Genomic DNA, 27,656 nt, shown 5'->3' on the forward strand with positions numbered 1-27,656 from the left:
CATTATTGATCCTCAAGGGTTTATCTGTTCTGGATTCCCAGTGCCACAAGCTCTTATCTGTGCCAGTATACCTGCTCTGTTCTAGCCAGGTTTGTAAGGTAGAATTTGGGTCGTGATAGTATGGGAGAGGAAGCATTAAAGAACTAGAGGAAAATTGTATGTTTCATTGGTGTATACTGCACCCTGACTGGCTCTTCTGTTCCTTTTGACCCTTCTGTGAGGGAATGTCCAGTTGCCCACAGATGGGCCTGCTTGGGTCTCCACTCTGCCCTCCCCCTCATTCACATGTTCAGGGTCTTTGATGTCTGATACCTGATCCCATTGACACCTCATGATTACACAGGCTGGTGTGCTTCTTCCATGTGGGCTTTGTTGCTTCTCAGACCCCAACCCCTTTTTATAGAAAACCAAATTGGATAGGGAAAAAAAAAACCCATGCTGAATTTGTATAATAGGGTATTTTTTTATCGATGACTGCAAGCAAGTTGCCTTGTCGTGGATGCGGATGCAGCCTTAAGAAGCAAACATGTGAAACCATGGAACGAGAACACAGTTCTACAGCAGTCTGAGGTTCTCATACTACATTTAGTATGAAGCTGGACGCTTTAAGTGCGCACAGCTGCCTGCGCCTGACCCAAGAGCAATCACAGGAACACCTCTGCAGGTGAGGCTCAGGCCACAAAGTATCTAAATGTGCATCTAGGAAAGACAACTGTCGGCATGTATTTTTGCCTCACAATTTAAACCACTGTGGTGAGGAGGCAGTTGACTCTCCGTATCATATCCTGGAAATCACACGGATGCAGGAGAAAGGCCGGCAACACATGAAAGAAAAATAAACAAAAATCTCTCAGCTTGTGTCTGACATGAACATCATCTGTTTTACCACCAGGATCTCGTACATTGGTCAACATTTATGAAGGTCAAAGACCTTGACTTCCATAAAACATATGTAATTTAACATTTACTCTGTGAAAAAAGACTGGCACAATCATAAAGTTATTTCAAAGTGGGTTCATTAATTAAACTTATTTAATTAAGGAATGAATGTAAATTCTTTTCTTTACAGTGAATGACAGAAATCCAGAGCTGTTATGAAAGAGTGGATAATCAAGTTTAATTTTATTTAAGACCTCTTTGCTTAGCAAACCTCACTTGCTAATTTCACTGGCCATAATTCTTCCTGACCAGCACGGACTCAGCTATTTGAGGAACAAAGGACTTGTGCTTGAATTCATTGCTGTTAGTTGCTGCGGAATTACTTTCAGTTCAGGATGGCCCCATGTGGGCAAGGTGGGATTGCCCTATGTGGCTTTCAAGGTCATGGCCTTGTGGAAGGCCAACCCCCAGGCTTGTCTTTTGAGGTGCCTCTGAGGTGATTGGAACCAGTAACTTTCGACTAGTCATGGAGCTTGTTTTACCGCACAGGAATGCTACACATGAGCAGGTGTCAAGCTTTTCAGGCTTCCACTTAAAGGAGGCAGAAACAAATTCAGTCAACTGCTTTTCCCGAGTCTATTTTTATGTATGTGAAAATGATGTTTTAGACCTACAGCGGTTATCCAGGAGCCCTGGTGGTTACAAGTTGGGCCAACAATGCAAAGTCCAAGGCTGGCACCCTCCCCTCCCTCCCCCCCTGCTGCTCTGGGAGGAAGTTTTCTACTCCTGTAAGCGATCAACGCTTTGGAAAGCAACAGAGGCAGGTCCGCCCTGTCCTGTCGGGTCGCTATGAGCCAGCGTGGACGCGATGGTAGTGAGTGGTTATAAAATGATGGAAAAATCATATACGAACTATTTCTTACTTAAGGTTTTAAAGGATAGATCATACCATCTGAGAGCGCTAATCTTGTTTCCCCTTCACTTCCAACAGTTTGGAATAGAAACAGAACTCATCCCGCCAGATATTGAAGATCCCAGAGCCTACAGGTATGAGAATGTTCGGTAATGCACTGCTCAGGCCCAACCAAAGTGGGACAGAAGTTCACTAAGCCCCATCGCTCTCCAAGGTATCGAGTAAGAATCTCTCCTTATGCGGTTTCTTTTCCTCAACCTGCTGCCCTTCACGATTTGTTTTCAGCATTGAGAATGCCAGGAAAAAACGAGAGCATGACAAGCTAATGAAGGAAGTGCTGGAAATAAAGACCCAAAAGAGGGAAAAGCTTAAAGTTTTGAGGAATGACTTTTTGGAACTACTGAAAATGAATGAAGAATTACCAAAACACATGCAGCTTAAACGCACAGTAAGCCCGAATACATTCCATTTTCATTTTTAAGGTGTGCAATTTCTGAGTCGATTATTTCACCTATAATTAGACCAGAACCAGGCCACTGCCATGAGTCAGTGCTGACTTATAGTAACCTTATAGGACAGAGCAGAACTGCCCCATAACAGGCTTTTCTCCGAGACTGTAAATCGTACATTAACAGAAAACCTCGTCTTTCTCCTGTGGTGTAGCTGGTGGGTTTGAATGGCTGATATTACGGGCATGTAGAAACATTAAAATAATCTTTAAGCTTCCTTTTAGCTGCCAATGTATATGCTAGTATTAGGTAAACCAGTGGGTCTCAACCTTCCTAATGCCGTGACCCTTTAATATAGTTCATGTGGTGGCCCCCCAACCATAACATTATTTTTGTTGCTACTTCATACCTGTCATTTTGCTACTGTCATGAATCAGGCGACCCCTGTGAAAGGGTCATTTGACCCCCCCAAAGGGGTCACGACCCACAGGTTGAGAACTGCTGAGTTAAACTATCCTAGATTCTGACACACACCTTGGTTTAGATGCAGATGAGCTTTCTTCCCGTGCTACGTGAAGTTTCCTTCTGGATCTGGCTGCTTCTTTCTCCCCGCCTCTAAGATAAGTTGTAAGTAAAGGCATATAACTAAATGGATGTTCATTACAGTTTTCCTTCTGTGCTATAAGTTTGGATCTGGTTATCAATCCTCAACGCCGTGGCAGCATGGTGGTCATTGGTGGGCAGTTTCCTGCAAACTCAGCAGTTTGAAACCACGACTGTTTTACAGACTTACAATTTCTGAAACCCATAGGAGCAGCTCTACCCTGTTGCTTTGAGGTGGCATCAACTTGATGGCAGTGAGTTTGGTTTGCTGGGGGTGTACTTAGCCAAGATAGTTAACTCTTACCTAGGCAAATGTATCGTTTTATTTATGTGGTCTCCTTTCTGTAATTCACTACGTCTATTAAGAACTGAGTACTTGGTTGAGCCCCAGAGTTTCTAAGATGCGACGTAGAATCGTCACAGCTGTCACGAAAATGACCAGGCTGTTCAAGCTAATTTATTATTCTTTTCTTTTGGTGATTTATTGTAAAGCCCCCTTTAGCAGTTATGCTTTCTTTTAAATTTTATTTTGTACTTTCATCATCTAGTGAAAATAGCATGGTCCTTCTGCTCTAAAACAATAATAATATCTCCTGACTCCAGTCCAGGCTCTTGGTCTGCTTCACCGCGGAATGTTATCTTCTGGCCATCTTTCATGCCTTTGTCAGTATGAACTTCTAGAATCTTCTTCTCACGAACAATTTTCCTTCCGTTGCAACTTTTACATCTATCTCTAGGGCTGATCCGTTCCCCACGGCCCTGGCTCTCGGTGCACACAGCCTGAGTTTGCTGCACCATTCCAGGCCCTCGCGGATGGATTCGAATTTGCATTCCAGGACCACGGCACTTAGGACAGCGCTCTGCAGCTCCCTTCCTACCGCCTCCGCCTTCACGCTTGTCACCAATCACCTTCTTTTGCAGAGCTAGTTTCTTGTTGTACCATTATACACATCGTCTCTTGTCACTGAGAGTTGATGCCCCACGATTTTTCTTCTCCTTTTCTCTGCATCCTTCCGCTGCCTCCAAAGAACATACCAAAGATGTCCATGGGGAACCCAAATCACCCTCCTCGAGGGCCTGCTCGCCTCCTTTGTCAAAGCATTCTTGTTTCTTGGCATCAGAAAGCGCTTCATAGGCTTGAGAAATCTGTTTAAGCTTCTCCCCTCCATTTGGATTCTTAGCAGGATGGTACTTCAATGTGTGGCCCTTAATTGTTAGGCTCTGAAATGAAAACTGTATTTAACTGGCCAAAAAAAAAAAAAAGTTCTTCCTAAACAGAATTAATTAAATAAAACCCTGATTCTAATTAAACGAAAAGAGTCTAATGAAATAAAAACTCTGAATTTATCATCCTAAATATACTCCTAGGATCCCTGGCGGATAGCGGTTACGTGTTGGACTGCGTTCCGCAGGGTCAGCAGTTCAAAACCACCAGTCCCTCTGCAAGAGAAAGTCAGGCTTCCTATTCCCATTCAGAGTGACAGTCCCAGAGACTCACAGGACAGTTCCACCCTGTCCAATCAGGTCTCTGTGAGTCATGAGTTGGAGGGTTTGCTTTTGTTTGCACGCACTCCTACGGTTCCACAAGTACTCTACCACCTTAATGTGGAAAATTCTTTGGTGAAGTCTAGCGCATAATGAATCTCTGGTTAAGACATGTATGTCCTTTTTCTCAGGGTAAAGTTACCACTTTTGGGATGGATTAGCTAGTTTAAAACAGCCGAGCTAAGTGCAATGGCTGATTACTTCATGCACACATCATTATTTAAGACACAGATACTTCTGGCAAGAATAATTCTTACTTAATAATTTAAGGACAATAAAAGCACTGACATTTTTCCAGGTCTAAAGGTAAGACACATGAAGTATTCTTTGCAGTGGTTCTCAATCTTCCTAATCCCATGACCCTTTCATGTGGTGACCCCCCCAACCATGAAATTATTTTTGTGGCTACTTCATCACTGTTATTTTGCTACTGTTCTGAATCGGACGACCCCTGTGAAAGGGTCGTTCGACCCCCAGGTTGAGATCCGCTGCTTTAGAGGAAAGTGAACCCTTCGGTTTCAACCAGAACTGGGCGATATCTAGAAGCTTCCAAAGACTTCGCCATCTCCCCTGGGCGGGGTCATACAGGAGAGGATCTTTGACCTACAGCATGAACTTCCCCTGTGGACCAGTACTTTACACTGGTCTAATTTATAGTTGTTTGAGGGTGGTGATGGCATTTTTTTTATTACCTTAACTTTGTTTGCTCTCTAGTTATTCGGTCAACATTTATTATTTTTATCTCGGGAGAAGTCTTTTAGTATATGCCTTTACTTATGTTATTACTGTGCATTCTATGGTGTCCAGGTGGTGTAGTGGTTAAGCGTTGGGCTGCAATCCACTATTCATTACTCTATGAAGACCTGGTGGTTCAGTGGTTAAGCATTGCTCTGTGATCTGAATAGTTGTCAGTTCAAAACCACCAGCAGCTTTTAGGGTGAAAGACTGGGCTTTTTACTCCTGTAAAAAGTTACAGTCTTGGAAACCCACAGGGGGCCACTGCAAGTCAGCGTTGACTCAATGGCTGTGTGTTTTGATTTAATTCATTATTCTGAGAATTGTTTTCTCTATTTTGTGGAAGTAAGCATATAATTTCTTCTCTAAAATGGAAACTGTAACATTTGGGAAGGGGTAAATAAGACAGCATGCACTTGAGGTGACAATGTACAAATCTGTATCTCTGTTTAGAATGGATGATTGATGAAGTGCCCATTTTGATGAGCACGCCTCCTACTTCTTTCTCTACAGGACTTTGATGTAGATTCCAAAATCCGTGCTGAGATTAACAGAAAAACAGCATTCAAAATCCAGCAAGCCGAGAAGGAAATGGCTTGGGAAAAAGAGAAATGTTATCTTGGCCTGAAGAAGCTACAAATTAGGTAGGATCTGCATTTCTTGCAAATTTACATGTCTGAGAGCATGTGTCTGAATCAAGTGGTTTGCAACAGCTTAGTCAGAAGTGTTTTGCAAAGGTTCAGAAGGACTCAGGGCCCTTGAATTCTCCTCACTTCGCCCTGACTGCCGTCATTACTGACACCTTCCTGAGCTTCACCCTTACTTCTTCCTAGATTAAGTCTAGGAGAGAGGTGCTCAACAATGGCACTTTTCACAGGTCAAATTACATAATATGTACTTACTCTGGTTTCGAGAGATTTTTTATCTTGTGTCGAATTCATTTGGGGTGGCCACCTTTTTGTGATTAAAATTGATATGTTGTTGGATACCAATTAGTCGGTTCTGACCCATAGTGACCCTGTGGACAACAGAAGTAAACACTGCCCACTCCTACGCCATCCTCACAATGGTTCCTAGGCCTGAGCCCACTGTTGCAGCCATGGTGTCAATCCATCTGGTCGGAGGTCTTCCTCTTTTTGCTGCCTCTCCATGTTGCTAAGCATTATCTCCTTCTCCCGCGACTGATCTCTCCTGACAATATGCCCCAAGGATATAAGAAAAGGTCTTGCCATCCTTGCCTCTAAGGAGCACTCTGGCCTACTTCTTCCAAGACAGATGGGTTTGTCCTTTTAGCAGTCCTTGGTACTTTCAATATTCTTCGATAACACCACAATTCAAATTCTTCTCGGTGTTCCTTATGCAGTGCCCCACTTTCACGTGCATATGAGGCAATGGAGAATAGCATGGCTTGGGTCAGGTGAACCTTACTCCCTTAAAGTAGCATCGTTGCTGTTCAACACTCTAAAGATCTTGTGCAGCCGATTTAACCAACGCATTATGTCTTTTGATCTCCCGTCTGCTGCGTCCACGGACATTGATTGTGGGATCCAAGCAAGACGAAACCCTGACAGTTTCAACCCTTTCCCCACTTATCACGAGGTTACCTACCGACCCTGTTGAGAAGATTTGGGTTCTCCTGTCTTTGAGTTGTGATCCACACTGGACGCTGCAACTTTTCATTGTCACCAGCAAGTGCGTCAATTCCTCCTCACTTTCAGCAAGCAAGCTTTTGTCATCTGCGTATCGCAGATTGCTAACAAGCCTTCCTCCAATCCTGATGTCACACTCATCTTCATATAATCCAGCTTCTCTTTTGATGTGCCCAACATACAGATTGAGCAAGTATGGTAAGAAGATATGACTCTGACACACATTTTTCCTGCTTTTAAACCGTGCAGTATCCTCTTGTTCTGTTCACACAGCTACCTCTTGCTCCGTGCACACATTCCTAGTGACAGCAACCAAGTGTTCTAGAATTCCCATACAAATCTTCCATGAACACATGGAGAATTTTTAAAAATAAAGTTTTATTGTATTTTCAGTGGAAGTTTACACCGCAGATTCGGTTTTCATGTAACGATTTCTAGATACTTTGTTCAATAATATTGGTCACATTTTAGCTTCTAATCCAAAAGAAAGCAGAAAACAATTGAAAACAGAAGAAATTAAGAATAAGTGAAAGGGAACACAAATGATGAGATGTTACATTTTAGCCTAACCATATCTGCTGTAAGTCACCTTCCGGTGCACTCTGTGGACGGTGCTTTTTACATCCCTGGTCCACGGTCTGAGGGCATTCATTGGAGGTCTCTGCAAATGGATTTCGGCCTTTCATTTCAGACCGAGAGTTTTTGATGGATGTATAGACTTATCATGACAGAGAGCACCCCAGGCAGTTCTCTTGTGACCCACTCTCAGTAAATGCCTACCTGTCAAAGGTGACCATTCTGATCTTGACCATCATAGACTGGTTTTTGCCTGTGAACTTCATATAAATGGAATCATGTATTCGAATTCTTTTGCATCTGGCTTCTTTTACTCTGTGTCATGTCTAATTTTGTCCAGATGTGTTCATGTGAGTTATTCATATGATTACATCTGTGTTAGTCCAGGTTGACTAGAGAAACAAACTCAGAGACTCATGTGTGTAAAGAGAGAGCTTGATATCAAAGAATAATTGTATATTAAGAAAACATCCCAGCCCAGTTCAGATCAAATCCATAAGTCTGATACTAGCCCATATGTCCAATACTCATCCATAAATTCCTCTTTAGACTCAAGCAGCCATGCAATGATGCCGAATGCAGGAAGATCGCAGGCCAGTGGGTGGAAAGTCTTGTAGATCCAGTGGTGGTGGAAGCACCTCAGCGCTGGCGTGGGTCTCCATGTGGCTCCTCCAGCTCCAGGGCTCTGGCTGCCATCAGTGTGGCTTACGCAATAAGCTGCTAACAGAGTTCGAACTCACCAGCCACCACACAGGGAAAGCTGTGGCAGTCTGCCTCCATAAGTATGGCAGTTTTGAAAACCCCCCGGGGCAGCCCTTCTCTGGCCTATGGGTTCACTAGGTGTTGGAATCGCCTTGTCGACCACATATTCTTTGATATTGTTACTATTGGAGAGCCTTTGAATTGTTTCCATTTTGAAGCTCTCATGAACAGTGCTGCCATTTAGGAATACACACATTTACGTATATTTGTGATGTCCTAGGAGTCAGGATCCTGCAGAGCATCCCCAGGAATGACACAGTCCCCAGGGTTCTGAAGCTCTAGGATGAGCCTGGACATGCAATGGCTGATGCTGGAGCAGTTCCCTAAGAAACGCTCTTACATGATAGGCAGCCATGAGATGGGCAGCAGGGGACCGTGTGGCAAGGGGACACGCAGCCTGCAGGCTGGGAGGTTGGTCATATGAGGAGAGGTCTCACCTGGGTCGTGTCTGGGGCTATCATTTGTGTCCCAGTGGAACTCAGGTGCTATTATTCTACACGGAGTTATTCTTGGAGGAGTGAGCATTATTTTAATCCTCGAGGAAACCTCCATCTGCTGTGTCCCCAGCAGAGACCCCTTGCTATTATCATGGGGTCTGTCCTTAAATGACCTCTCTTGCAAAGTCTCTTGGCCTGTCACCAGAGCAACTTGTTTGTTTGTTTTAAATGTATGCACCAAATTAAGTGTTTATTTTTAAAATAATTTTATTGGGGGCACATACAACTCTTATTACAATCCATCCATCCATCCATCCATTGTGTCAAGCCCATTTGTACATTTGTTGCCCTCATCATTCTCATAACATTTGCTTTCTACTTGAGCCCTTGGTATCAGCTCCTCATTTTTCCCCTCCCTCCCACCTGCCCCTTCCTCATGAACCCTTGATAATTTATAGATTGTTATGTCATATCTTACACTGTCCGATATCTCCCTTCATCTACTTTTCTGTTTTCCATCCCCCAGGGAGGAGATTATATGTAGATCCTTGTAATCAGTTTACCCTTTCTGCCCCACCTTCCCTCCACTCTCACCACTGGTCCTGAAGGGATCATGTGTCCTGAATTCCTAGTGTTTCTAGTTCCTATCTGTACCCGTGTACATTCTTTGGTCTAGCCGCATTTGTAAGGTAGGATTGGGATACATACAACTTTCCTCTAGTTCTTAAATGCTTCCTCCTCCCCCGCCTCCCTCTACTCTCAGGATCCCAGAGCAATGTGTTCTTTCCTCAGCAGTTTCCATGGGGAGCCTCTCGTGTATCCGAGGACCATGGAGCCAAGTGGCCTTGCAGAGTTTTTGCTGGCCGTGTTAGCCATTAAGGATATTACATCTCACCCCTTCATCCCGAAAGGGCCAAGGGCGAGGAAGTCAGAGGGAGCGGTGGAGAAACTACAGGGAAAAAATCGAGTGCAAGAAAGAAATGGGAAGAAGATCTCAATAAAGGAGTGTTGGCCTCGGGTCCCACGACCTGAGGGAGACCAGCCATGCAAAGAGGTCACAAGTGGGAAGGATAGAGTTTTGAATGGAAGCGTTGATAAAAGATGATTCAGTAGGAGAAGAGTGAAACTGTGAGACATTAGAGAACTCATGGCTATAGTCAAGGCCGAGGCAGCAGGTGGCGATATTGATTTTATATATATATGCATTCTATGTATCTATTATATATAATATGCCTAACATGCCCACAGGCATGGTTTTATGTAAGACATTTATAAAAGCCACACTTTTACTTCCTGCGTTTGAGCCGATTCAGACTCAGAACGAGGCACAATAAGCCAGAGTAGAACTGGGTTTCCAAAACAGTACGTCGTAATGGAAGCAAGACTGCCTCTTTGGGAACAACTGGTGAATTTGAACTGCTGATCTTTTGCTTAGTGCCCGGACACTGAACCCATTCCCTGATTGTATATGGAAATATAAGAAAAAATTACAAGCCGACTGAAGTGTAATAGTAAATGCATTATATCCATCTGAGGAAATCATGTATTTACTATTAAATTTCAGTCTGCCTGAAATTTTATTTTATATTTTCACATCGAAGTATTAGGTTTCTGGGGTTTCCCTCATTCTTGCTTCACAACTGCCGAAAGATGTCACACAGAAGCACCTTTGTAATCCAAGTGCGTTTCTATGGAGGAAAAGGAAAGTTTCAGGGATGACAGTCTCAAAAAGACACGCGATTTCTGGAAAGCTTGCCGGGGTTCACTGGTTTTGCAAGTGGGTGCGGAGAAAGCAAGTGGACAGAATACAGGAACGGGGAGTGTGAAGGACGGAACTGGAGAATACCCAGAGGCCCAGCCATAACATATGGCTCTCATGAATATTGTGTTATGGCCTGTATGGTCATTCAGATGATTTCAATGGCGAATATTTTATTTGTTTTCCAGATTCCGTGATTCATTGGAAAATGATGCTATCGTGGTTCATGCCATCCAGAGTAGCCACAAGATAGCCTCCTATCGGCTCGTGAAGCCCTCTAAGTACTCCAGATCCAAACAAATCAGTCAGATGGACAGAAAAACGAGCAAAATGGACAGGCTTGAGAAGGAGGGAGTTGGGAAGAAGGATAGCCAGCGAGACACAGGTAGCCTGGCGGACCAGAGGGCTCTATTCATGCTTCTTGAGAGTTCAGACTCGGTCGTCATTTTTGTGGCAAGACCCTCTGATTCCTCTTTGGTGGTTTCTGCTCCATCTCTTATTCCCTCTCCTCCTGTGATGGAGTAAGTAACGACAAGCCTTAAGGGGGGCCTGGAAAGGCTAAGAATGAGTGGTCCAGGGTCCTGCAGTGAGCACTCTACATCAGCTGTACTTTCAGAGGCACCTCCTCCTAAAGCAAGCCCACCAGCTCATGGGATTGAGTGTGGGAAGAATGGCACATTCTGCTCTTTCATGCTCCCTCATTCCCAACTCTTTCTTAATCTGTCCTTTCCCACTTTCTTCCCGGATTCTTGGGTCCTAACCCAGAGTAAGAGGCTAGAATAACGCATTTCTAATGATCGCCCGAGAATGTATGCTTTACACGGAACGAATGAGCTGGAAACAATCCAACCCAAACCAAATTCACTGCCCTGGAGTCAAATCCAACCCTGGATGACTCCCGAGTCCGAGTTGAACGGCCTCACAGGGTGTCTGAGGCTTCGATCTCTCACGGAAGCCGACTGCCCCGTCTTTCACCATCGAGCAGCAGATAGATGTGTTTGAACTGCTGACCTTACTTGTAACGAGTGTGCAACCCGAGCTGAGCAGACAGGTGTGAAATTAGGACATCTAACCTCTGTACTGGCTTTGGGGGTGCTGCACACTGGTGGCTGCAGATAACTAGGATGAGGACAGGAATTCTGGGAATGGTTTTGAGGGCCCGGCCAAGGATAAACAATGGGTTCTGCGGCCAGTGTGCTGGCCAAAGCTGGGCTAGTGTCCATAATACAGCACCGGCGATAACGCCGGGCGCACCCTCTTCCTTGAGAAGCCGCCAGTGACTCCTTTCTGGCTGACGAATACATTCGGAGACCATGGTCACAACATTAAAGCCTCCTACCGTCTGATTCCAGTCTCCATTTACAATATTGTCTCCTCACTCTGTTTACCAAGAATGTTTAGGCTGTTGTCCTCCTTGCTGTTTCCTAATTAGGCCTAATACTTCCATGCCTAGAGTCCTGCTGCCATGAACAGGTCACCCCTTTTCTCTGCAAGTGCTCTTGGTTCCACAGGCCCCAGCTCAAGTCACAGCGTTGCTATGAAGCTTTCCCCAACCTTCTCCCAAACTCCAAGTGCTCTGTTATCCAGTGGAGGCTGACTCATAGTGACCGTATAGGACAACGTAGAACTGCCCTTGTGGGTTTCTGAGACTGCAGTGCTTCCTGGGAGTAGAAAGCAGCATCTTTCTCCAAGGTGGTTTCTAACTGCTGACCTTGTGGTTAACAGTGCGATGTGTAACCCGTTGGGCCACCCGTGCCCCTTTCCCTAATCATCCAGGCCACATTCTGCCCCTTTCCTTACTACCTCACACGTGACATCTAACTATCCCATCTTAAGATTTAACGTTCATCTCCATCTGGAGCCCTGGTGGCTCAAGGATTAAGCACTGGGCTGCTACTGGCCAGGCCACTCAGAGAGAAAGAGGAGGCTGTTTCTCCCTGTCACTAAGGTGTCTACCTACAATTCTATTGTTTCCTACAGAGTCTCTATGAGTCTGAATCATCTCCGTGGCAGTGGATCACAGAAAGATTGAATGAAAATATAATGGAATTTTTATCAGGAGCCTTTTGAAGTGTGTTTTATTAACGATTGACATAATTAGGTTCCAAAGGTTAGGTCATTTGAAAATTGGTACTATGCCAAAATGGAGGCGGAGCACAGCATATCACAAAATGGAGGGTGACTACATCTAATTACACGACTACAAAATTGCATCAATACATAGCTGTCTAATTACATCATCATGTAATTACTTGAGAATCATGGCTCAGCCAAGTTGACATATAACTGTAATAATGACAGCTAGCGGTACTCTTGCCTAGCACACGTACTGCTACAGGTGTATAAGGAATGGGCAAACTAGTCAGACTAACCTTTTTTACGAGTGACATACATGTAAAAGATCAGCTAATTCAACCATAAGTGAGGAGGAGATACCTACCTACATACAATATGTGCGTGTGTATCATCCTTATGTTGCTCTCATGATAGCTTGAACATGGTAAAAAAAACAAACAAAACTAATTCCCGAGAATATAATTGTTAATTGATAAAGCCCAAGACGTTCAAAATCTTAGATTTGATTATGTGTTTTTGGCCAGTTTTTAATTGCCGGTACAACACTTCAGTTTTCCTACCACATCAAATGCTATGTGGGAATAGGATTCCACTTGTTTTCCTTCCCCTTCCCATCATTTCATAAACCATTCCTTCCAGCATTTCTGAGAGCTGTGAGATGTCCACAGCCCTCTTGATTGTTTTCTATATCTACATGACAGCTTCTATATGGTCTTCAGGGACTTAGAGATCTTCATGTTGGTGTGACACAGTATGTGTTTGGGGGTTGAAATTATAGTTGTTCAATAATACTTTGATTTGCAGATTCATTATATTCTGTAGAGTTTTTTTAATGTGATAAATTAAAAACAATTGTTATTGGAGCTTTTTATTTTCATGTTTCAAAAACACTGGGGACAAAATCCAACAAACTGCCCATGCTTTGAACAGGGATAGTTTTGAACATACCAGAAGAATCAATTTTGGAAAAGGGGAAGAAATTTCGACCTAAAACCTTGAGTGAAATTATGGTGGAAAATCAAATCGAGAAAACAAGGAAGGTCATGTTAAAAGCTGAAAGAGCCCAACAAAAGATTCTGCAGCGGAAGAAAGAATGGGAGGAACTGTGAGTTTTTCACCTCCACTCTTCTCTTTTTAATTGTTGAGTCTCGACTAGATACACTAAAATTTATTTTCATCTGTTGTCATTGCGACTATTTCAGTTAAAAAGTGAAAGAGATGAGAACAGAGAAGGAAGACAGCTCCGCTGGGTCTTTCTGAGTGATGGTGACATGTTGGTGGCATTTCTATGATTCCACTTGTGATCTCGTAGTTGCAGACCCAGCCATTGCATTTTGCTAGTACACTCTGAGTGTGGCATTTTAAAGATGAAGAAATCTGTTCCTATGCCAACATCATGGACGTACCCTCCTTTATGTCCTCCCACCATCTCACAGTTTTCTCCCCTCACCTTCAGATCTGGGAAATCAAATCAAATCAAATCAAATCAAATTTCTGTCATGCTGACTCAAGGCGACCTGCTGTGTTTCAGAGTAGAACTGTGCTCTGCAGTGGTTATCATCTTATGGAAATAGATTGTCAGGCTTTAAAAAATTTTTCTTCTCCTGAGGTAACAGTAGGTGAATGTGAACCACCAACCTTGGGGTTAGTAGCTGAAAACCAATTTTTATTTTATGTTACCTAAGGACCTTCAACCCCTTGGAATTGAACTCCCCCCACCCCTATTTGGTGTGAGTAAATTGAAAAACCAAAAAAAAAATTATCCAAACCCACTCCCATTGAATCAATTCTGACTCATCATGACCCTATGGGGCAGGGTCGAATTGCTCTGGGTCTCTGCGCCTGTGAAATATAAGAGAGCAGATAGCTTCATCTTCCTTCTGGTGGGTTTGAACAGCCACCTTGTAGTTTGCAACCCAACAGTTAACCTGCTGTACCACCAGGTATGCTCAAAGTACAGTATGAGGGTGGTTTTGTGTATTCTGTGGGCTACCCAAGTTTTCATGTACTTTTGTTTTAAAACCCGCCTGCCCTTCAGGGACCCACCATGATACTGCCCTCATCCCGGAGGAGCTCAGTCAGATAGTTCTGCTTCTGGGTTTTCTGTTCCATCCCATTGGCCTGTTTTATTCCCATACGTGAACCAGAATCATGGAGCCCTGGTGGTGTTGACGGGTAAGACCTGTACTGTTAACTGCAAGGTTGGCTGTTCAACTCCCCTTACCCCCACCCCCGAGTCACTCTACGGGAGAAAGATAAGCTTGTCTACGCTCATAAAGGTTGACAAAGCATCAGAGGCCTCATATAGGATCATTATGAGTTGTCATCCACTTGTTGACGGTGGAGTGGGTGGGAGTTAGTATCACACTAGAGTTTGCTAAGAAGTCTTTATATCTAGTAGGGCAAAACCTCATACTACAATTTTTTTTTCAAGAATGGTATGGCTACTGTTACATTTGAAATTGGCTAACTTGACTCCTTGTTTTACTTTTCAAACAAAGAGGCTGGACAGTTCTTTTTCTAGTTACTCCTTCTGCTCCCACTAAGAATGACCCAGGGCCTTCAAAAGCACCGCCACATGAGGAAACTCCCTCCCACTCCAAGTTTGTTGACAAAACAATTTTTAATATAATTTTATCAGGGATGAATATTGATTTTTTTCAAACTTTTTTTTTGTATATATTGAGATAACTATAGGCTTTTCATCTTTATTCTTTAATACTGTAAATTCTGGTCATTGATTTAAAATGCTAAATAAGCATTCTTAGAGTAAATTGGCATGTTTATGGTGTGTTATATACTTCTAAAATATTGCTGGATTTTGCTAGCTTTTCTTCAGGATTTTTGTACCTTTTTAGTGAAGGCTATTTATTTGAAGCCTTATGTTCACATAATGCCTTTTTCTGGTTTCTGGTAGGATAATACTGGTTTTATAAAATGAGCAAAGAAGTGTTTATTTTCTATTTTTTAAAAGAGTTTATCTAGCATTGGTATTATTTATTTTTTAAATGATGGATAGACTTTATCAGTGAATTTACACAGGCCTAAATCACTCTTTCAGGGATGACTTCAAAAATAGAACTTCAGTGTTTTATTTGTTACAGCCCTATTCAGACTTTCTAATGTTAGTTTTTGGTAACTTTTATCTTTTAATAAAATTTTGTAATTCATTTAGGTTGCCTACTTTGTTGACATCAATTTATTCAAACTTTATCCTTATTATTCTTTTTGTTAGATTTGTCATGATGTCCTCTGTTTAAGTCATGCTATGAAATTGCTTCTAGGTTTATCAATTTATGGATCTTTCCAAAGAGTTACTTTTTGTGGTATATATTTTAATGACATTTTCCTGTTTTTTATAGCATTGATTTCTATTTTTAAAAAACCGTTTAAATGACACAAAGTCCACACACCATACAGTTCAATAGTTCAATCATACAAGGAGAGTTGTACATTCGTGACCACACACAATTTTAGAACATTCTCTTCTTTCTTGTACTCATTAGCTCCCCAGTTTCCCCAACACCCCTTGCCATCCCCCCAAACCCATTAATTCAGTTACTGTCTCTGTGTTAGTCTGGGTGGACTAGAGAAACAAATTCATAGACACTCATGTGTATATAAGAAAGAGCTTTATTTATATAAAGAGCAATTGTACATTAAGAAAACATACCAGTCCAGTCCAGCTCAAGTCCATTAGTCCGAGATTAACCCATATGTCTGATACCATTCTATAAAGTCCTCTTCAGACTCACGAAACGCATGCAATGACACCAAGTGCAGGAAGATCACAGGCCACTGAGTGGGAAGTCTTATGGATCCAGTGGCATTGTAATCATCTTAGTGCTGGCAGGGTCTCCATGTGGCTCCTCCAGCCCAGGGCACTAGAGTAGCTCCCCGTGTCTTACCAGCTGCATTGTCTCCCAGGGAGTGAGCTTTGTCAGTAGAGTCTCACAGGGAGTATGTGTCCCACCTCCAGAGAGCTATTTATCTCCTTAGTGCCTCCAAATGAGGTCATCAAGCTGTGACCTGATGGTCAGGGTAAACTCCACCCCTTCAATCTTATACTCTAAATTGACAACAGATTAGGTAACTACCACAGTCTCTATAGATGACCTATCCTAGATTTCATATCTAGAACAACGCACACACCACAATGACAACAACAACAAGCTAACAGTAATCAAGGAAAACAAGGAAAAACTTCATTAGAAAAAAAGAAAATATTCAAAAAACAGAACAACTTTAAACTGGGTCAAAAGAGGGATCAAATGATAAGGTGCTAAATCTAAACCTCTCTCTATCTGCAACAATCCACTTTCCAATGCAGCCTGCACGACAGCAAGGCTGTTCCCATCCCTGGTTCGTGGGCAGGGTGGGGGTGGGGCCTTTCACTGGAGACAATCCATGTGCATCCTTCTCTTTCTTTTTTAAACTGAAACAGCTTTAAAATGGGTGCAAAGGCAGATCGAATGATAAGGTATTACTGTAAGGTGATTTTGGCAATGGAAAGAAAGAAAAAAGGGCAAGACAGAAAATAGTTTTAAAGGTTTATTTCAAAGCTCCCGGGCAAGGGTTCCTAGTTGGGGCCAGAGAAGTCGGGTGAGAGGGGAAGAGTTTTATAGCCCAGGTCTTGGGGAGGGAGTAGCTGGGGAATTTTCCACTGTGATTTGGCTGTCTGCAAAGCCAGGACTAAGCAACAATGTTTTCTGCAACGATTAGCCACCTGCGTCTGGGTTTGGAAGGTCTCTGAAGGGGAAGGGGAGGTTTGGTTTTTTTGCAACATCTTTGGAGTGGTTTTCTGTTGCCCAGGGTTTCTTCCACTTACTTGCCCCACCAACTCCCATTTCTGCCTAGCAATTACATTTTAATCTAACTAAATCTACCATAATCAACTTTACAATGTTTTCTGTCTGATAACAAGGATGCACATGGCTTCCACTTCCATCCATAGCCTTCTACAAACCAGGTGTTCACAATTTAAGCTCTGCTATCATTCCCCCCATTGGATTTGGATTATATCATTTACAATCCTTGGATCACACAGGCTGGTGTGCTTCTTCCATGTGAATTTAGTTGATGCCTTCACTTTGATGGCTTTTTCTATGAAGACAAACTTTTAAGACCCTAGATGTTATTCTCCCTGAAGGCGAGCACCATCTGGTTTCTTCATCACACTTTACCAGAGCACCCATATCTTCAGCGATCTCTTCAGGAGGGTGAACACCAAGCAGGACCATGTCATGGGAACTAATTGTTCCTAGATTGGGGCTAGAATTAAGTGTGGGTCCCAAATCCATTCACACATCGATGTTTTACATATGTCTTTGGTTCACCTTAGAGGTGTTAGAGAAAATTATCAACCATGGTTTCTATTTTGAACAATTTCCTTCCAGTTAATTTGAGTTGAATAAACTTTTCTTTTTATTATTGCTTAAAATATAAACTTACCTCACTGCTTATGTAACTTAAAAATTCTATTATAAGCATTTAGAGAATGCATTTCCCTCTATATCCCACAGGTTTTTATATATGGTATGTTTTTGTTATCATTTAGCCAATGATAATATTGATTTTCTAATATTATTTGCGATTTCTTCTTGACCCATTATTTATTTTGAAATGTGCTTTTTAGTTTCCAAACATGTGGGGTTAGAAAATACCGTTCTTGTTTATAGAAAATAATCCATGTAACTTAACTAATATTAAGTCATAATATTTCGGTGACTTCAATTCTTTTAAATTGATTGAGGGCTATGCTGTGGCCCTGTGATCAGTGCATTTCAGTGACAGTTCCATGTGTGCTCTTGCATCGCTGAGTGCCATATTCTACAAAAGTGAATTAGGTCAAAGTGACTGATAATATTGTACATATCGTCTATGTTCTTGCCCATTTGGAAAGCATAACCTTACTGGAGTCTCTATTGACAGTCCCACCTGTTCAAGGGGTCTTTTTTGGGAGGTACAGCGTGACTAGTTTCTTAGGCATCTGTGAGCTATAACAATAATTCATCTCACAGCTGCCCAGTAACTCTACTTCCCTTGAGATGCTGCTCTTTGCCCGGAGTCTCGGGGTTTCCCATGACCCACGTGCAGATTCATATTGAGCCACAACTCCAGAGAGCCCACAGTGCACTTCTGGGGTTCCCTCCTCGCTGATTTTCTTTCCCACAAATTCTAATCCCTTTGGCCTCCTTGAGCACTGCTCGGTGTCTCTGCAGCTCTCATCACTGGCTAAACAGATGATCACTGTGTCATGCTACCCTCTGGGCCTCTCTGCAGGCAGAAAGCTTGGTGTAGCTAAGGATGACTGCTTTTGTGTCTTTTCTCTCAGAAGTAAAGTCTTGTACTGCCTCTTTTACTTTTTGGATTCAGTTGTTTTGCATATTTTCGTTCCATTTCCTACTTGTTGGTAGCATGAAGATACTTCCTTCCGGGCCTTGTTTCTCGCACATAGTCAGAATCGTAAGCATTCCTCCACTCCCGCCCTCCCCTTCTTTGTGCCTTCCTTCCTCTTTCTTCCTGCCTTCTACCCTATCCTCCCCTCTTCTTCTCTTTCCCTTTCCTTATCTTTTCACCCCTTTCCCTACTCCTCCTCCCTCCTGATTATAGATATATATATTTTTATGTAAAAACAAATGTTGACATACAAACAAGGATTTGTATTTAAACAAATGTTTATACATACACATTTACCACTTCAACCATTGGAACAATGGTTGGAACAATGACATTAATTACATTTGGCATATTGTGCAATTATGCAAAACAATGGCATTGCTTAAACATTTGCTATATGGCGCAATTGTGTAAATATAATCATTATTGTTTCCAGTTTTTTCCATCAGCCTTTGACATAAAATTAGTAAGCCTTAAACAGGACTCCCCCTTTCCCCTCCCATCCATCTCTGGTAACTGCTAATAGACTCAGGCCTCCATGCATTTTCCTGTTTTAGATAGCTCATGTAAATGCGCTCAGGTAATAGTTGACTTTTTGTGTATGACTAATTTCACACAGAATAATGGTTTGAAGCTTAATTTCTGTCACAACATACCTCAGATTTTCATTTCTATTTATGGCTCAGTAATGTTCCATTGGATGTACACGTCACATTTTGTTTATCCATTCAGCTGTTAGTGGACGGACACTGGATTGTTCCTACGTTTTGGTCATGGTGGATAATACCGTAATATATCTGTTTGAAGCCTGCTTTTCAAGTCTTTAAGGTGCATAACTAAGAGTGGATTTACGCTGGTGGACATGTGGGTTAGGTGTTGGGATGCTAACCACACGGTGGTGGTTCAAATCCGCCAGCCAATCTGTAGGAGAAAGATGAGGCTGTCTGCTCTGGAAGGACTTACAGTCTCAGGAAGCCTACATGGAGGGCCGCTGTGAACTGGAATCACCTCAGCGTCACTGGTTTGGCTTTGGTCCCCGGTTGTTTTATGTTTTAGCTTTTTAGGAACCACCAGACTGCTTTCCACGATGGCTGGATTATTTTGCAATACCAGCAGCAACGAACGCAGCCTCCAGTTTTTTTCTGCATCCTTATCAATACATGCTGTTTTCCATTTTCCTTTCCTTTCTCGAGAGTCCCCATCCGAGTGTGAGATACAGTGTTATTTCAGTGTAGCTTTGACATTCATCTTCCTAGTCGCTCATGACACCCAACATCTTTTCATGTCATAATTGAACTTTTTAACAAGCATTTTAAAAATGTTTAAAAACCATTAAACACATTTTAAAAAAGTTTTATTGCCATATAGTTCACATATCTTTTTTTAATAATCATTTTGGGGGGGGCTCATACAACCATTATCCCAATCCATATATACATCGGTTGTGTCAAGCACATTTGTACATTTGTTGCCCTCGTCATTCTCAAAACATTTGCTTTCTGCTTGAGCCCTTGGTATCAGCTCATTTTTTCTCCCTTCCTCCCATTCCCCCCTCCCTCATGAACCCTTGATGATTTATAAATTATTATGATTTTGTCATATCTTACACCGTCCAATGTCTCCCTTCACCCACTTTTCTGTTGTCCACCCCCCCAGGGAGGAGGTTCTATGTAGATCCTTGTCCTTGGTTCCTCCGGTCCAGTTTACACATCGTACAATTTAATACAGTGCAGCCCCATCAAGAACAGCTGTGCAGTCATCCCCACAATCTGCCTCCGAACATTTTCTTCCTTTCCCCCTGCCTTTAAAAAGAGCTGTAGATACATCATCACAGTCCGTTCTAAGTGCTCCCTCCTGCCCTCGCCTTCATTACTTACTGCCAATTCCCCTCAACCGCAACCCACCCCAGTCCCTGGTAAACCGTTGCATCAGCTTTCGTCTCTGTGCATCCGATCCCTCTGTGTTTCATAAACGGGGAAACCTAACAGAAATAAACCAACCAACAAACAAACAGAATGAAACTATAGAGGAAGAAAAAAAAGACCACCAGCAATATTAAAATAACCCCCGAGAGAAAATTTCTGTCGTGGAACAAGCAAGAAGTATTTAAACTTAAAGCAAATTCAGATTGGGTCTGTGTATTTGGCTCTGATTTGGGTTGACTGTCTTTTTGCTGTTGAATTGTAGGAGCTCTTGATTATCCTGATAGTCTGTCTGTGAAATCTTTATCGAATATACCTACTTGGCTCCCACAGTCTCTCATCCGGAGATTGTCTTCTCACGTGGTTGATAAAGTTCCTTACTGCACAAAAGTTTTTGTTTTCTTTTGTAATCATTTTATTGGGGACTCGTACAACTCTTATCACAATCCATATATCTATCCATTGGGTCAAGCGCATTTGTACATTTGTTGCCATCATCATTCTCAAAACATTTGCTTTCTACTTGAGCTCCTCATTTCCCCCCTACCTCCCCTCCCCACCTCCCTCACGAACACTTGATAATTTATAAATTATTATTATTGTGTCATGTCTTACACTGTCCGATGTCTCCCTTAACCCACTTTTCTGTTGTCCATCCCTCAGGGAGGGGCTTATCTGTAGAGCTTTGTGATTGGTTCCCCCTTTCTACCCACCCTCCAGGTATCACCACTGTCACCACTGGTCCTGAAGGAGTCATCTGTCCTGGACTCCCTGTGTTTCCAGTTCCTATCTGTACCAGTGTCCATCCTCTGGTCCAGCCGGATTTGTAAGGTGGAATTGGGAGCATGACAGTGTGCACAGAAGTTTTTAATCAAGTCCAGTTGATCCATGATGCCTTCCTTTGCTGCGCTTTTTAGTGTCCTCTCTGATGGTCTGGTGTTCAAAACTGAGTCCCGGAGCCTTACCCTGTGGTTTCTTCTGTGACATAAGATTTCAGTTCTTCGATGTGGGTGGTTCTTTCATTTTGAGTTAATTTTGATATATAGAATGAGGGGCGGGTTCAAGTCCATTCTTTCGCATGTAGAGATGCACTTGTCCATCTATGGAAGAAAGTATTTTTTTCCATTACACAGGCTTGACACCCTTGCCCAAACTCAACTGAACATTGATGTGCGGGTTCATTTCCTATCAATTTGATTCCTTTGATTTCTATGTCTATCCTTATTCCAGGATCATACTATTTTGATTGCTGTAGTACATTTTGTGAGCGGGGACTAGGGAGTCCTCCTTTGTTCTTCTGGTTATGATTGCTTTGGCTATCCAGGGTCACTTGCCGTTCCATACAAATGTGAAAACTGAAAGGAAAAATGAAAGAACTTTTCATTTGTGCAAAGACAGCACTGGTAGGATTTCCATAAGGAGTCTGCTGACTCTGTAGATTGACACCTTAATGACCTTGTCCTCTAGTCCTTGGACACAGAGTTTCTTTCTCTTCATTAAGTTTTCTTTAATATCGTTCAGCAATGTCTTCTCGTTTTTAGTGTACAAGTCTTCTAAACCCCCACCCCTTGCTTAAATTTCTTTTGTGGGGTTTATTTTAGATGCTGTTATAAATGGAATCGTTTCCTTCATTTACTTTTCAGGTTGCTTATTGCTAATTTATAGAAATCCATCTAATATGCGGGCAGTAACCTTGTACCTTATAACTTTGCTTTAGTGATTAAAAAAAGTATTTTAATGATTAAAAACTACAGCGCTTAATTTATATAAAAGGAACAAATAACAATGTTACTATTAATCGCCTAGAATTAAACGGAAGCCCAAGAAGCATCAAATTATTTCATGACCATCTAGTGATTGAATTGGTAGATCTTGCTCAGAGTTGTACTGCTACTCTTTTGTGGAGTTTGAATGCCATCTATATTAAATGAGATATGGTAGTGTACTGTTTTATTTGGGGAGTTGTCTGTTTTTCTGATAGATTAAAGAGTAAACCTGACGATGACTTTGAGGATCCCAGAGATTTGCAGGCCATCAAAGAGGCACAAGTGCACATGGGAGACTTTAATCTGAAGACGTCCCCAGACTACAAGATACCTGAGCACATGAGAATCAATGCTGCCAAGAAGGAAGAAGAACTGGGAATTCTCGACACCCTGGTACTTTCCCACATACTGCTCTACACTGAGAACACACCCTGGATTTTCCCTTGTTCAGCTACCTCTCTGGTCCACTGGCACATATCATCACAGAGGTTCAGAACTGGAAAAGAAGTTGGTGGTTTTCTAGAATGTTGTCCTCCTTAGACAAAGGTGGAACTGGGGGCCCAGGGATGATAAGAGATAAATATCTGTAATTAGTCAGGTACCATGACAGATGCAGCCTTTAATCAATTACATGGCTCGATGCCAAGTTCATGGGTGACAACATTTGATTTTATGGACTTTAACACATCCCCATCGGATATAGCATTGGCCTTCCTTGGATCACCAAAGACTTACCGAGTGTTGGGGTGGGTGGGGGAGCCATTGTTGTGACTTTATTGGCAGAACTATGACAGGTAAGTCAATATTAACCAAATGATACATCTCTTTTAAATTCTACTTTCTTCCAAATGCTTCTAGTCATCTTGATTTCTGAGCCTCATTTTCTTACTAATGTTTTCTCTCCCCTACATGATGAATCTTTAACCTCCCCCCCCTTTTCATCACTTGAGGATTAGAAGGTGTCCGAGCACCCTCCTTTGGGAGAACTTGGCGCAGGGTCTCCTGTTTAGCGGTGCAGGTTTGCAAGTTACCCACTGTAAGGCACCAAATTGAGTGCCATGTAGCTTTGCAAACACAGTGTGTTTGTACATTTTATAACTTTCTAACAAATGAAGGGCAAATAGCTAAAGGAAGGCAAGGCATATCTTTTTCTACTTTACCGAAGATGCACTGTCAGCCAGCACTGGACCTTGGCATGGCCATTCATATTCATAAAAACATTTTATGCCTCTTAACTTTACCTTTCTGGGCATTTTGGACATTTTTTTAGTGATCATGTGGATTGCTTTTCTTGCTGCTAGTCTAAGGTGATTCTTGTTTCAGCTCTTATGTTCCTTCTAGTCCCATGAAGAAATGTCCGTATGATCAGCAGTGTGACCCACCTGACACTTCCCACTCTAGCTAGACAAGATGAGTGGGTGTGGGGTCTTGAACGCAGTGGCACTACGCTAACCTCCACTTTGTTGAGCGAAGTAGAACGCTGCTGTTCTTGCATCCGCTGCAGCCCCGTGGTCCCATGTGTAGAGGGGAGAACTGCTCTGCAGGGTTTCCAAAGCTGTGACCTTTTGGAAACAGATTGCCACAATTGTCTTCCAAGGAAGCCCTGGGAAGGCTCAAGGCACCCACCTTCGGACTAGCAGTTGAGCGCTTAATTGTTTATATTACCCAGGGATGACCTGAACCCCTATAGAACACAGTAGGCTAAAGGAGCCCTCATGGTGCAATGGTTACAAGCTGGGCCGATCACATAAAGGGCAACAGGTTGAAACCCCCAGCCACCCTGCAGGGCCTTTCTACTCCCACAAAGAGTTACAGTCTCAGAGTTATAAGTCAGAGTTACAGTTTGTCCTACACCTAGAGGGTTGCTCTGAGTCATGGTCAACTCAATGGCAGTGAGGACGTAAGTTGGAAACCAGTGTTCTCTTCTTATCGCTGCCAGTTACCAGCCACGAGAACTTCGCCAAGTCATGTAACTCTCATCTGTTAAAAGGGCATTGATAACAATTAGCAGCAAAGATATGTCTAATCTACCTGATAGGCATCCTGGCAGTGCTGTTGGTAAACATCAGGCTGTGAACCGTAAGGTCAGCAGTTCAAACCTGTCAGCCACTCCATAGAAGAAAGATGAGGTGGCCTTGTCTGGTAAAGAATGCAGCCTCAGAAACTTTAGATAAATAGGGTCGCTATGAAAGAGAATCCTGGGCTTTCATATACCCGATAGAGTAATTGTAGTGGTATAATTCAATGAAGTATCCGAAAGTGCTTTGAGAAGTAGCCACCATGATATGCACAGTGTATTTTATGTACACACACACACACACACACTTACAGCTGCCACGTTTGCTTGTGTGGTGTTTGCAAAACTCAAATGAAGGAAAAGGTCTGCCAAGCAGAGGATCTACAGCCTGAGACTGGCCTGGGTTCTGTCTGGCAGCCAGAACCTTCGATCCCCCCGTGCTTTCAGAGTTGTATTAGCCTGGGTACTTTAGGGAAACAAATCCACAGAAACTCATGTATAGAGAGAGTTTTATGTAAAGGGTAAGTGCACATCAAGAAAACATCCCAACTCAGTGCTGTCCAAGCCCACAAGTCCAACATTAACCCATTTGTCCATATGTTCAACACCAATCCACAAAGTCCTCTTCCATCTCACAAAACACACACTATGATGCCGACTGCAGGAGGAAAGCCGAATCAGTGAACGTGTAAGCATCTCAGTGCTGGCAGGGGTCCCCACATGGCTGTTCCAGCACCCAGGGCTGCATCAGGGTAGGTCCATGCAGCTTCTCCTCAGGGATGTCTTGCAGGAAGTCAGCCTTGCCAGCTGCACCCTGGTCGGACCATCAGAAAGCAAGAGACCCGAGGACTTGAAATGCAAGGCTCGCCAAGCCATTTATCCCTCCCCCCCACATGTGTTTATCAGCTAGGTTGGCACAATTAACTACCTCAGTTGGTCTCCTACTACCACACTGCTGGCTGTTCTCAGACTGTAAAATGTCACCTTTTCCTCTTTGCTTTAGACATAGCAAATAGATAAATAATTTTAAGAGTGCTTGGAGAAGTACTTTTTGATTTTTAATTTTTTGCCTATGTACACGGGGGTACCCCCCTAAAAACAGATTTTTTTCAAAGCTATGTATTTAATTTTTCTTTAACAAAACAACTATATCACCTTCAAAGTACTCTCCATGACACTTAATGCATTTGTCAAATCTGATACTCCATTCTTGGAAATATTTTTCAAACTCATCTGCTTGGATGATTAATAGCACCTCCTTGTTTTTTTTCCCTTCACCTCTTCCACTTGTCAAATCACTGTCCTCTTATGACCCTCTTCATTCATGAAAACAAAAAGAATTCACACCGAGCGAGGTCAGGTGGGTAAAGTGCATGGGGCAAGAGAGGCATGCTGTTTTGGGCCCAAAACTGGAGCACTGAGATGGCGGCATGAGTAGGTGCGTTGTCGTGGTGGCAAAACCAGTCCCAGGTTTGGCACAAATTAGGCCTTTTTATAATCGCACACTGTTACAAAACCTTTTCAGAAACTCTAAATAGAAAACTTGATGAATAGTCTGACTTGGTGGAAAGAACTCCAAATGCACTATCCCCCTCACATCGGCAGAGCTTTTATCTGTTATTGTATGTAAAGTAACTGTCAATGAACTCTGGGGCTGCCTAACCACACACCTGAGTAGGGCTGCATGTGTTCACAGGTTCTATGGGCCTGAGATTGGTGTGAACCTAAAACACGGACCATGGAGAGAGCTGGTAATGAAGGTGGAGTTGGCATGTAAAACACCCACCATGATTAGAAGCACAGGGCAGAGAGAGGTTCACTTAGAACAATGGGGAGGGAATCCGGGAAAGATCACGATATCATGAAATCCCTCGATGTGGCATGATGAGAAAATTCAGGATGGTGCTCTTGTGTACACAGGAAAGAAAGTCATGCTGTGGACAAAGTACAGAAAGGAAACAGGCTAAAGAGTAGTTCCACAGAAGGCAGCCCTAACGTATTCTAGGTCAACGGGATTTGAGGTCCCAGGGAAAGGTAGTGACGTGGGTGTTTCTAACCAGAGAATGATTTCCTCTCCCTGGGGAAACCATCGAGCCAAGTACAGGCTTGAGGAAGGACCTTCTTGGAGTGGTTGGAAGGGTGCAGAGGAACTGAGCCCTTTGAGTCTGCTGAGCAGATGAAACCGAACCATGGAGAAGAGTGGGTCCTGGAGGCCCACATGGGGAGAAGCCTATCGCTAGGACAGGGAGGATCAGATCCATATCGGAACTTTTAGAACATAGCGTATGACAAACGGTCCTTTCGTAGAAGGTTCTAATTTTGATGACTGCCCGTGTTTGTGTGTGTGTTTAGGCCCACAGAAAGAAGTTACACATGAACAAGTGCATCCTCTCTCTTCGAGGCCTTAAAGTGGCTGTTATTGAGGAAATACAGTGCCTGGTCCAAGAGCTGAAGAACATTCAGTCCACTCTCCATGTATCGAAGCACATCCCCATTCCTCAGGTCCCTCAAATCCACCCCGAGGAAGTCCCAGAAAAGCGATTCCAGTATGACGAGGAAACTCTCCTGACTTTTAAGCGCCAGCAGATGAAGACTCAGGAAGAAAAGAACCCCCACACAGGTCTGGCGGGATCGATAGTCACCCCCGGAGGATTCAAAGTCCCCCCCGGCAAGGACATGGATTTGATAGCACGCCGAGAGACCTTGGCTAGAATGTCAAAGGCATCCACGTTCAGTATTGATCTTGGAAAGGGTTCGGAATTTGAACCAACAGAGCCAACCGATATGGAGATAGAGATTGCGAAGAGGGATGAGGTTAAACATGTGTACATGCAACAGTATTTGCTCAACAGGGTAAGAGATGAGGCTGTTTCTATTTAAAAGGGAAGCAGAGGCGCGCAGGGGGAGGACTTTGAGCTACTTAATGAGATGTCTCTGCTTTGGCTCCCCCCTTCAGACCCCCCCACCACACACACACACACACACACACACACACACAGGTCCTGCCCTGAGCATCTGTAACTGAGGGCTCAGCTTATTCCTGAAGCTTGGCGTTCTGAAGAGCCTGGTGTCCAGCCCCCAGCTTTGGAGATTTGTACTTCTCTTTTGTGGGGGAGCACTGACTCTGAAAGGAAATGGCAGAGCAACATTCAGCTGTTTCATGGGACAT

At 43.0% G+C, this 27,656-nt stretch overlaps 1 protein-coding gene and 1 pseudogene across 1 annotated transcript in view; one reads left to right on the forward strand and one right to left on the reverse strand.

Moving 5' to 3' along the window:
* CFAP44 (cilia and flagella associated protein 44) overlaps nt 1-27,656 on the forward strand; it is a 100,767-nt gene that overhangs the window by 48,779 nt on the left and 24,332 nt on the right. Inside the window, exons 19-25 of the mRNA XM_075542949.1 lie at nt 1,871-1,926; nt 2,078-2,240; nt 5,638-5,768; nt 10,496-10,692; nt 13,314-13,488; nt 22,686-22,863; nt 26,840-27,340. Coding sequence (XP_075399064.1) covers nt 1,871-1,926; nt 2,078-2,240; nt 5,638-5,768; nt 10,496-10,692; nt 13,314-13,488; nt 22,686-22,863; nt 26,840-27,340 — 1,401 coding nt within the window. The remainder of the gene's footprint in view (nt 1-1,870; nt 1,927-2,077; nt 2,241-5,637; nt 5,769-10,495; nt 10,693-13,313; nt 13,489-22,685; nt 22,864-26,839; nt 27,341-27,656) is intronic.
* Nucleotides 3,385-4,954, reverse strand: LOC142439059 (dnaJ homolog subfamily A member 1 pseudogene; annotated as a pseudogene).

Source organism: Tenrec ecaudatus, chromosome 2 (assembly GCF_050624435.1).
Source record: "Tenrec ecaudatus isolate mTenEca1 chromosome 2, mTenEca1.hap1, whole genome shotgun sequence".
Lineage (NCBI taxonomy): Eukaryota > Metazoa > Chordata > Mammalia > Afrosoricida > Tenrecidae > Tenrec > Tenrec ecaudatus.